At 47.0% G+C, this 11,557-nt stretch overlaps 2 protein-coding genes across 2 annotated transcripts; one reads left to right on the top strand and one right to left on the bottom strand.

Annotated features, from left to right (window-relative positions):
• Positions 1-2,276: 2,276 nt before the first annotated feature.
• Positions 2,277-3,256, top strand: LOC9656517 (psbP domain-containing protein 4, chloroplastic). The gene is made up of 4 exons (XM_002960654.2): positions 2,277-2,498; positions 2,660-2,771; positions 2,858-3,082; positions 3,140-3,256. The coding sequence occupies exons 1-4, from the start codon at positions 2,277-2,279 to the stop codon at positions 3,202-3,204; spliced, it is 624 nt and encodes a 207-aa protein (XP_002960700.2). The 3' UTR covers positions 3,205-3,256.
• LOC9656515 (NADPH--cytochrome P450 reductase) lies at positions 3,197-6,636 on the bottom strand. The gene is given in 19 exon segments (XM_024675135.1): positions 3,197-3,462; positions 3,528-3,641; positions 3,691-3,813; positions 3,876-3,953; positions 4,014-4,166; positions 4,228-4,324; positions 4,386-4,525; positions 4,527-4,538; positions 4,599-4,682; positions 4,747-4,972; positions 5,031-5,123; positions 5,181-5,381; positions 5,440-5,509; positions 5,569-5,605; positions 5,659-5,745; positions 5,805-5,862; positions 5,917-5,993; positions 6,062-6,121; positions 6,173-6,636. Coding segments are annotated over 19 exon segments (2,097 nt in total). The 5' UTR covers positions 6,485-6,636; the 3' UTR covers positions 3,197-3,387.
• Positions 6,637-11,557: the final 4,921 nt, after the last annotated feature.

Raw genomic sequence — 11,557 nt, 5'->3', positions numbered from 1 at the left:
CGCACTCTACCAGGTCAAACGTCAGTTCCAACACCACTACCACGCACTCTACCACCTCAAACGTCAGTTCCAACACCACTACCACGCACTCTACCAGTTCAAACGTCAGTTCCAACACCACTACCACGCACTCTACCACCTCAAACGTCAGTTCCAACACCACTACCACGCACTCTACCACCTCAAACGTCAGTTCCAACACCACTACCACGCACTCTACCACCTCAAACGTCAGTATATGCACTCACGACCGAGTCTCCTCCAGCTTCTCCTGAATTCTTGAGGGAACTGGCACTTACAGAGGAACGACACTTGGCTGAACGACACTTGGCTTCACGACCTGTCTCAGCACCACTGTCAACGGCTACATGGTCCACTGTAGCATCAGTGACAGATATGCAGCCCACTCTGTCTCCAGCAACTGCCCCAGTAGCAACTATGCCGCCTAGGAGATCCGTTGTGCCACCTGTGACCACCTCTACATCCCCTATGGCTGTGCCTACAACAAACTCACTCTCACCACATGCACCAGCATATACACCCATGTCTACGCTTGCATGTACCTCTGTGCTCACAACTACAACCATCCATACACCTACTCCATCGACAACTAGCCCTCCTCTCTTTGCTACAACACCTCATACTCCACCAACTTTCTCCATCTCGCCTCCTGTTCCATTAACCTTCTCCACCACACCACCTTTCTCCATGGCCTCAACTTTACCAACACTCTTTTCATCAACAACTTCAATCCCACCACCTTTTTCATCCCCAGCTGTGCCATCATCTACTCCATTCTCTGGATTGGTAGACCTCTTCACAGTGTTGCAGAATAGTGCTGGCATTTCTGCTACTGGAAACACTCTTCCACAGCAGTTGCCACCTTTCCTTGCCCCTGGCAATGCCCTCACTAGCTCCTCGACTGAGGGACTTGGTAGGCTTGATGAGGCTCTTTCTGCCATCCTTGAATGCTCGATCAAGGAATTCATGAACGAGCTCAAGTCTCTAAATCAAGCTCACAAGGCTGTGAAGAGATTGACTCAGCTCCGTGATAAAAAGCAGTTCCCTCAAGACCTTCGCATTCGTATGCCAAAGCTTGAGGTGACCTCTCACGGTCAGGAACTTCTTGATACCAGCATCAAAGCAATCCACGAACAATACTTGAAGGACCTTCTTGATTCTCTGCTCAAGGCACGAGAGGCTGAGGCTGCTACCCTTGCGGATCTCATCAACCATGGACTCTCTCAACGTTTTAATGATCGAATGGATGATTTTGTTCACTGTGCTTTGCAGGCTTGTGGCAATGCACAACGAGAGGCTGTCACACATACTCTCAATGCCCGCAAGCATCAGTTGATAGCTGAATACCAACGTGCGACTGCAATTGGAGCAGTGGCATATGGAGTTGAGGAGAGCAAAAAGGAAAATGCTCGCAAGCAAAGGGAAGCTGCAGAGGATGCTGCACGAGCCAAGGCGGAGACACTGCCCAAGGAAGACACTGTTAAGATGCTTGTCCAGAGCTGCTTTGACAAGATGTGGAAGGAGAGGGAGCGTGGAATTCCGAGACAACACCACGAAGATGCTGGCAGAGGCACCAGATCACAAGGCAAACGACAGCAAAGGACGGATACCTCACTCCACATACGTGAAGCAGGCTCTTCAAAGACACGCAAGGTTTCTCTCCCCAGTGGTGAACGTGACGTTACCCATGGATGGCAGGGAAACGAGCAGGGGCGGAATGTGGTTACTGGGACTCCTCCCACCCATTCCGATGCCCCGGGTTTTTCTTCAAGGGGTCCCTTGCACCGGCAATCTCCAACCGTGCTTGGTTCCCAGCCAGCCATGACTGGCAGAGGTGGCCAACGCCAGTCTCGAGGAAACGGTCGACCCCCACGGTCCCAACCGAACTGGCCAAGCGGCCGAGGGCGCCAGACTACACCACGACCTCCTCCAGCAGCCCAACAACGCCAGCCAACTCAGAACCAGAAACCACCTTCACCTCCCAGAGGACAAGGGATGCAGCCCTCACAGCACCACAACAACACCCCACTCCACGAACGAACCCAACGCTATGGCTTGGGAAGAAACTCGCCTCCACAGCAACGCCCGCACTCTCCAGTTACGGCAGTGCCTGTGGACAGAAAAGGCAAGGCAAAAGTTTCTGGCTACCTTTGATTGCCCCGCATGAAGCTTTACTTCATTTTGCCGGCAATCAAAAAGTTTCCCAGCTAGAAAATAGAGTGGAGATTGGTGCTGTTCACAATTTGTCTTCTCGCATGTTGAGTGCCGCTGAAAAGGGCCTCCTTGCTCTTGGGCTCTCATTCATTCCTAATCCAGTGCCTCTCACGGCCAAAAAGATTATGGAATGCTTAGATGACTTTCAACGCTCAGTCCGTCTTCGTCATTCGTTTAAGGACAGCAACAGTCTTATACCAGAGTTTCGGGTTCCCAACCCAAACTTTGATCCTCCCCCTGCTTCCTGGCACATGGAGTCACGAGTTGCCCGCATTCGAGAGCACCTTCTCCAACGTCTTTCCTGTTGTAAAAGACCTCGATCTTTTCTAAGAGGATGGAGACGTGATGCAGTCCTTGCGCTGCGACACGATCATAGTATTGTGATTAAACCAGCCGACAAAAACCTTGGCGTAGTTGTTCGCAGGTTCCAGTTTCCATTGCTGATTTGGGTGGAACGGAGATTGACCTCAGATTTTCAAGCACTGAAGAAGGGAATATCGCTATAGTTGTTGCTCCAGTGAAGCGATTTTCAGACAGTAAGTCGGTTTCTTTTTCTTTCTTTTAAAGTTTTTTTAAAATTTATTACCATGCATTTTTAAATATTTTTTTGTATATGATCTAGCAATTGCTGATAATGCGACGATTGAAGAGATCGGCGCGCCTGACAAGGTGATCTATGCATTTGGGCCGGAAATCACAGGCAAAAACGTTGAAGGGGCTGTCAAAGATATGGAGGTGAAGAAATACGAAGGAAGAACTTACTATCAATACGAAGTTGAGCCGCACATACTCATCACTGCGACTGCTGCTGGGAACAGGCTTTACCTCATGTCCGTCAATGCAAATGGTGAGATCTTCGTAAATTCCGATTCGATAAGTTTGTGAGATGATTTCCTGGTTGCAGGACTGCAGTGGCGAAAACATGCGCCGGTACTTCGAAGGATTCAAGACTCGTTTCGAGTGGGCTGAGAACCAATCGAATGCTGAATTTTATGTATCACAGAATCAGAGGATTTCTTCGAAAATCTTCTGGAATAAATGGTTACGCTGATCTACAAAAATCTAGTCTTGCCTCTGACTGACCGACTGACCGACTGATTGATATCCCGCTCTTTACAAGCGCTCCAAAGGTCCATTTGGCACTGTCTGGAGTCACCACACGTCTCTCAAATATCGACCATCGTTCTGAAGTTGCTTTACAAAAGCTTCCGGCTCCGAAACATTTCCCTGCAACAACCGAAATTTGAGTCTCGCATTCTGTGTCTGATTGATTCATCTGACTACGAACGAACCTCTTGTTTCACAATCGTGTGCAAAGTCCGATGAACATCCCGAGCCATGCCTTTAGCATCACCGCAAACGTATAAATAAGCTCCATCTGAAATGAGCTTCCACATATCCACAGCCTGCGTTGCAAACGAGTTACACCACAGAACAAGCAGCAATCGATCAAACCTTCTCCATCATCTTGTTCTGAACGTATTCCTTGGTGGAGCCTTCTCGGGAAAATGCAACGTACAAGCTGCTCAAGGTTTCTTTCTTGACATACTCCTTCAGCTCCTCCTCGTATATGAAGTCCTGAGCGTTCGTTTACCATATTGAGTAAGCAACTAAAACATACACAAAAAAAAGATCCAGACCTGCTTGCGATTCCGACAACCAAAGAAGAGAACCGCCGGCCCAAGAGTTTCTCCAGAAGCTTGCAGAGCAGCTCTTTCCTGGAAGAAAAATAGAGGAATTTGATTTTGTTTTGGCAGATTGAATGTGAGCTGAAATACCTGCAGAAATCCTCTGAATGGCGCCAATCCTGTGCCAGGTCCTATCATTACAATAGGTGTAGTTGAATTTGCAGGAAGCTTAAAATTCGACTGACGAACAAATATGGGTGCCCAACTACACTCATCACCGGCTTCTTCAGCTGATCGTGCATTCTGCATAGTGAAGAAAACAAATCAGAGCTCAAGTCATGATCAGGCGAAAGCAAGTTCTAACCTTCATCCATGTCGAACAAACTCCTTTGAAAATGCGGCCGGTCAGACTCGGGCCATAAACCAAAGAGCAAGTTACATGAATTCGTGTGGGAGAAAACCTGCAAGCACGCAGAACATCAGAACAATCGTTTACTAAAACATCATCTGGAAGCAACGTACTTTGGAGATGATGAAATGGAATAATATCTGGGTAGTAAACGAGGGGAAACCGAGGCGAAGAAGACACCGAGTGGAACTTTAACGGACGGGAAGTCTTCCATCACTTCTAAAAGAGTTCTTTGAGAAGTTGCAATGTATTGGGGAATACTCATCCTGTTTTTGCAGACTTAGTCAGACACATCAATATATAACCAATGCACGACGACTTATTACCTTTCCTTGAGGTGAAGCAAGATGCTTCAGACGTTCTGCTTGGGCAGGATCAGATGCATAAGCGGCAAGCACACCAAGCACAGCCTGTAGATCAGAAGAAACAAAGAATTTAATTTCTGCAGTCCTGGAGGAAATGTAAAAAGCTTACTTTGCGAGGAGGTGTTTGCAGATCTGCATAACGAGCCAAGGCCGTTCTCAAAGTGCACGGAGTTGGAAACGGTGGCAGAAGATTTCCGGCCAAAGAAGATCCATCTTCCGATTCAATGTGTAAAGAAAAAACCGTATCAAGGGAATGGCCCAAAAGCTGTGCAGCTTCTTCTACAACATCGTGACAGTTCTCCGCATAAACTCCAACATGATCTCCTGTCTCATAACTACACAAAAAAACAAAAAGAGGTTCTGAATATCAAAAGTGAAACTCGTCACGCTTACCTGAGGCCTGTGCCCGCAACGTCGAACTCCAGATGAGTACAAGAACGATCGGACAACGGAGTGTGTAGCTCTCTTTGAACAGCAACGATCGCCCTGGTGACAAAAACAAAAACGTGAGCGAACTGACAAGAAATGACACTGATATGTTACCGACAAGGATGGTTCATGTCAACGACAACAGAACCACCATTTTCCATCGTTGCCGAGAAGCTCCCCTCAAGAAGTTTAACTGGATTTTCATGAAAAACAACTCTGTATTCGCTCACAGCAGCCGTGTAAGGAGTTGAAGCCAGGACAACATCGTCCTCGTTCCGCAGTAGAGTATCAAGCTCTGGCCACAGCTGCTCACGCCTGCGTGAATCAATCAAATCGCTTGTGGGCTAAAGAAACAAAGAGATCATCAGAGTACCAGGCAGTAAAATCATCTTCAATGCATTGATCATCGTCACCCGCTCCACAAGGAACTAATCTCTTAGCGCCTGCACGACGAAACATATCACACAACTCTATACATTGCAGGAATTGATTAAACACTGACCTTGCTTCTCGAGTTCTTCATCGACAACCATGGCAACCTACAAAAAAATCCAGATGAGTTCACAAACAGAAGAAACGAAGATGGAGAAACCTTGTTGAAATGCTCGTATTGACGGTTACCAAGACCAAAGATGCCATAAGTCATCTCCGAGAGCCATGATCCTCTTTCCTCACCTCCCTGTCATGAGCCAATCGTTAATTCCTGACGAACTCGAGAAAAAAAACCAAGCGACTGACCTCTGTGAGAAATTTGTAGAACCTTGCTGCATTATCAGTGGGTTCTCCATCACCGTATCTGCATCAGAAAACAAAAAACCTCAGTTCAACGACGTTGAATCGATGCACTCACGTTGCAAGCATAAAAATGGCAAAATTCTCCTTTTTCAGCTTCAGTTGATATGTCTCATCATCCGCTGCGTAATTGTCCTGAAGAAAAACGCACAAAATTCAACAAACGAACACTTTTTGATCACAAGCAAGCAGCACCGACTTACCAAATCCACGATTTTGAACAAAACCTTCTCATAGCGAGATTTGGCTTCTTCTGCCAAAGCCTAAAAAGTGGAAACCTTGAGCTGTGCTGTTGAGAATGAAGAACGACTCACCTTTGCAAATCCTTCAGCCGTCCCGGTTTGCGTCCCAAAGAAAACAGTAACCTTGTTGCTAAATCCGTCAAGCTCATCGCCCTCCTCCTCAATCTCCACAACCGGCTTCACCACTTTGACTGGCTCACTCTCCCGCTTCGACGAATCAGCTCGTCTCCACAAGAACAGCGCCGCAGACGCAAAGATCAGCGCCAGACCGAGGAGGAACAGATACGGGGGAATAGTCGCGGAAGCCATTCCCTTGATGCCCAGAATCGCAAGCACCAAATCTACGCTCGACGATTCCATGGATCCACCGCCAATCTGCCCCATTACTCCTCTCGCTCAGTCGATCGATCCAAACTTGAAAGGATTCCTAAACCTAGAAATTTGACCAGCTGAAGAATCAGGAACAACTGATCAAACTGGAAAAAGTCCCCATTTAATTCGGCGACAACAAACAAAGGGTCTAAGGAAGCAACCAGTCCACGCGGCTGGGCGTCGATCACACCTACCAAGCGCTCCGCAGTTTTGAACGCCTATGTGGCGCGCCCGCAGTGGCTGCGATGGATCCCACGCGACAAACGAGGAGTACAGGTCATCAAAGGTCAGCGGCCTCCGGTCAATCCCTGGTCGTTGACCACCGAAGTTCGGTTAACGGAGATGTGTGGGAAAGAACAAAGCTCGTGCTGCCTTTTTCCTTCATCACAAGTGTCGAAGTTGTGAGTTCATAATTGAACTAATTTCCCGGATCATCACTCTCTTGTTGCTGTTCTTGTTGATCGTCCTGCTGCTGCTGCTGTTCTTGTTCTTGATCTTCTGAGATAAGCTTTGTTGGATCGTCATCCTCTGCTGCTGCTGCTGCGGCCGAAGATGATGATGATTCCCCATTTGTTTCCTCATGAAGCGGTGTAAGTTTGAGTTCGGATTCGATCTCATCGTGCTCTTGATCCTCCTGTGAAGCCGCCGGTTCTTCTTCCTCGTCCTGTGCACAGAATCGCAGCACGAATTGCCTGAATGTCTGCACCGTCGAGTTCACGTCCACTTTCTGCTGCATCAAATCCTGCAGAACCTCTTTGGAGAATTCATAGTCGTCCTTGTTCGCATTCACTTTCTCCGGATCAATATCATCTTGCACCTATTTGTTTGTTTCATGCCGAGTTTTTCAACTGAAAACAGAAAACCAGCAAACGTACCTGTGTCCATGTTTTCTTGAGCAGATCAAAGACAGTGCTGGAAGGAGCATCGATGCCATGGTTGTAAGCAATCTGAGCAAAAGCTTGAGGACTGATACTGTCTCCTCCGTCGGGCATCATCAGCAGCGTCTCTCTGAACATCCGGATTGCGCTCTGTGCCGAGATTGACGAATCAGCTGTTGTAACAATCTCACGAAACTCGCTAAACGTCAAAACTCCATCTTGATTTGCATCTCCAGCAATAAACAGATTTTCCAGCTCCGTTGCCTGCATGCATGCATAGAATCGCGCACGCTCGTCTTGAGAAGTAAGAACATGATGTTTGTTACCTTGTCTTTTGGAACTGGTTTGCTCACTTGAATGCTCTTCCTTCGTTCTTCTGCAATTGTGTCCTGAATCAACAACCAACTCGTTTAGAGACTTCAAATAAAAAATCACAAAAACTTCAAAAACAGTACCATTTTATGGGGATACACAGCGAGTATGGCCTCCAGAAGCAAATCCCAATCCACTTTCCTAACCTCACTTTCTTTCACAAGCTTCCTGATCTGCGCACAATATCTTAGAACCGTAAGCACAAGAATGTTACTGATCGTTTAGTTTTACCTCCGGTGATGCACGCTCGGTCACTGCGTTTTTGGCAACGTACTTCTCCACAAACGACAATGCCGCGGCCTGATTTCCAAAGTAGGAAACTAGATTTGGCTCATCTGCAATGAAAGCGTACTGCGACGCGTTCAGATAAAACAGACCGTCGTCTTGGTCGGATGGTAGAAGCACTCCGACTTTGCTTGATGCTTTCTGCAGAATCTTCAAGTAGAGGTACAGATCCGGTTCGCTGTAGTTGTTGTTTTCATCCATCCCAACAAACCGGCTGAACAGCCTCACCTGTTGGAATTTCAGAGTCGTAAGTACACAAAATCACAACAAAAATTGGAAAAAACAAAAAAAAAACAAGGTCTTACTTTATGATGCTTCTCTATTTCCTTGTTCGCCATCAGCGTTTTTGATAGTTTTGAAGGTGCCGAAGATTGCAGATTCGCTGAGACCTTTCAGTCCATACTGATTGAGCATGAAGTCATAAACGAACTCGCAACACGTTTGACGTTCATTGTTGCAGGAATCATCAACTGAATCCGCTACAATCTTGTTCAAGAGGACTGAGGCGATGAGCTTCGATAGCTGAACATTCAAACAAGTTTTTCTAAATCAAGCAGAATAAAGAAGTTACTTACTTGACGAACGTTGAAGAACTTCACAGTTTTCGGCGGATTATAAATCTTCATCATCTTCGAAAATCCAAGAGGCACGTAAGATTTCAGCTGAAGTCCTGCTTTGCTTCCTTTCGACCTCCTGCTCTTCCTCATTTCGCTGTGCCTGCCTTCCATAAACGATACTTTGGGACCTGCACCGTCTGGCGCAACAGAAGCCCGCTTCATCATGCTTTTGGATCGCATCATGAACTTCTCTCGCACTTTCTCTTCAAGAACAGTTCCCGTCATCTCGCAATACTTCTTCAGGAGATTCTCAATCTTTTCTGCCAATGCACCTTCCATGGGAAGCCTGTCGAGCAAACTTATTGTATCCGCTGCAAGAGTCTCGTATTCTTTCAAGCGTTCCACGCTTTCATCTTTCTTCTTGCCTGCAATATCAGGATCAACCCATCCTCCAGCCAAATCCTTCAAATCCTCGGCAGACAGTTCGGTTTGTGGAGTTCCGCTCAATCCTGTCGTTGCTTTACACTCAGCTTCCGCAGCTTCTCCCGGAGCACCTTCAGCAGTTTCAACACCTTCCGCAGCAACCTTTTCCTTGGCTTCCCCGATTTTCGTTGGAGGAAAAATGTCTGGTGGCGCACTTTGACACCTTCTTAATCCTCTGCTGGGATCAGTTTGAACGGCTTCGTCCTTGGATTCCACCACCGGCACAGGTCCTTTTTCTTCTGCCGATTCCACAGGCGTTTCCTCGATTGTTGGATCTTCAATAGATGGTTCTTCGAAAGATAACTCTTCGAGTGGCTGCTCTTCTGTAGTGGCCCCTTCAACCTGACCAGCTTCCTCCAGCTTCTTACGTTCTTCCTCTTGCTTCTTCAACTCCTCTTGTTTCAGACGTTCTTCCTCCTGTTTCTTGAGCTCCTCTTCCGTTGGAGTGGGAGTTGAAAAATCGGTGGAGTGAGTATATCTGAAAGATATCGATCGCTTCTTCAGGTCAAAGAGATACTCCTCCCGGGATCTGGGACTCATGTTGTCAGTGCGACACAACCGGCATCTCCTGATCAGCTTCATTTGATGGTCCCTTTCCTTCAGCTTCGCTATTATAACGTCATACTGTTCTTTGTAGAAGTCATGATCCGATACCATCCTGAACAGTTGATCCTTTGTCATCTCCAGCTCATTTCTAAGACGTTTGGTTTCTTCTTCGGTGGCCTTAAGCTTCGGTTCAGCCCGCACAAGCACCTGAAGAACAAATCAAACCTCACTCACGCTTTCTCAAAACAAATGAGATGATACCTGGTTAAAGATGCGAAGAAGCTGTCTCCACACATGCAACAGGAGATTTCCTCGTTCTTCGCAATGAATATCAACCTGTCGATGTAACCTGAAGGGCATCACTTAACAAGAGAAGCTCTAGAACAGAACAAAAAAAATAAACAGGTAAGTTTTTTCACCTGACGAACAATCTCTAAGAAAGCAATCGAGTGAAGAACAAAGGCCGCTTCAACATTTTCGAACCGTCCATCAACTTTCTCACAACGATTCTTGCGCATCGCATGCTGCAGCCACTCTCCAAGCAGCTGAACATCCTCTCTTTTACCTGGCTGCACTTCAAAAACATTAAAAAAAGAGTCGAAAAAAAATATAATAAGTAAAAGTACCTGAAGAGCAGGAAAAACAACTGTATACCATCGTTTATCATACGGACTATATGCGAACTTGCACTCAGGTTTGCCTAAGAGTTCTGGCTGCCACATACATCAAATCGTTATTGCAGATTACAAAAAAATCCTGCTTATTGACAATGCGTACCTGGACAACGTACTTGTTGACAACATAGTCCTCCATGGGAATAAACGAAGGAAGAGTCTGCTTCTCATCTGGTGGTACTGCATCTTTCACTTGACCGGAGTTTTCACAGGAAGGCATTGGACAAGGAGTTTCAGGTTGTAATCTGGAAGCAGCATTCGACTCAGGATGAAGGTTTTCTGCTTTGTTGCTCAGATCATCCGGACTCGAGGCTTTAGATTGCAGCTTGACAGTGTTCTCGTCCGCATTCTTGAGTGGCTCAGCAGACTGGAACTTCTCTGGATTTGTGCATTCGATAAATCGGACAATCAGCTCCCTTACTTTCTCTAGCAACGCCCGGTCCTTGACAAGAAAATCTGCTTGCGGGGGAACTCTGTTCACTCTAGCTTCCATGGCTTCCCATTCACTCTTCACCTCACGTACATGCTCAGCTGCGAGTTGAGGATTTGATTCCATCTGCCAGAAACATTCATGCCTTCAGACGAGAAAAAGAAATCAAAAAACACAAGTACCTGCGCAAACATTTCGCGGATTTCATCGTCTTTCAGCCCAATCGCCTGAAGCAGCCACTGTTTAGCACTGATCGGAACAGTCACAGACGCCACAGTCCCTGCCTTGTTCTTTTTGGTGTTCTTCTTCTTAGTATCAAAAACACAGTCTGGAGGTCGTAAGTGAGGAACAGCTCGTCACCACCCCTCGATGCCCCTGCAAGCTTGGTGAGATAATCCGGAACTTTCATAAGCAAGCCTTTCTTGCAGAATGTATCACTGATCGGAGCTGCTTCCTCCTCCCCTGTTCTTCCCCGTCTAAGATCATCACCAGGAACTCTGGGAGTTCTGACCGCAGCACAAGCCTGTAGCCTGTCATTCACAATCTCTGCAATGTCCGCCGCTTTCGAATCTCCACAACAATGCACCTTCCTAAACCCTTTCCTGTCTTCCTGCGTGTGATCCTTCCGTTGAAAACCAGTGAAGTCGTACAAATTGGGAGACGCTCTGTGCGACGAAACCCTACTCACATCGGGCACCGTCGTAGCTCCTCCCCGCGTACTGAGCTTGTACACATCCTGGGAGGAAGATCTAGAGATGCTTCACTCACCTCAGCAGCTCGCCTGGAGGAGAGCAGATCGCTGGGTCCTCTAGAGTGACCTGCAGCATGAAGCTGCCTCGTGTTAGGCCTCTAACGCGTTT

The sequence above is a fragment of the Selaginella moellendorffii genome, unplaced genomic scaffold (assembly GCF_000143415.4).
Source record: "Selaginella moellendorffii unplaced genomic scaffold, v1.0 SELMOscaffold_0, whole genome shotgun sequence".
Taxonomy (NCBI): Eukaryota; Viridiplantae; Streptophyta; class Lycopodiopsida; order Selaginellales; family Selaginellaceae; genus Selaginella; species Selaginella moellendorffii.
Note: the sequence above shows the minus strand (reverse complement) of the source record. Positions and strands in the feature narration are given on the sequence as shown.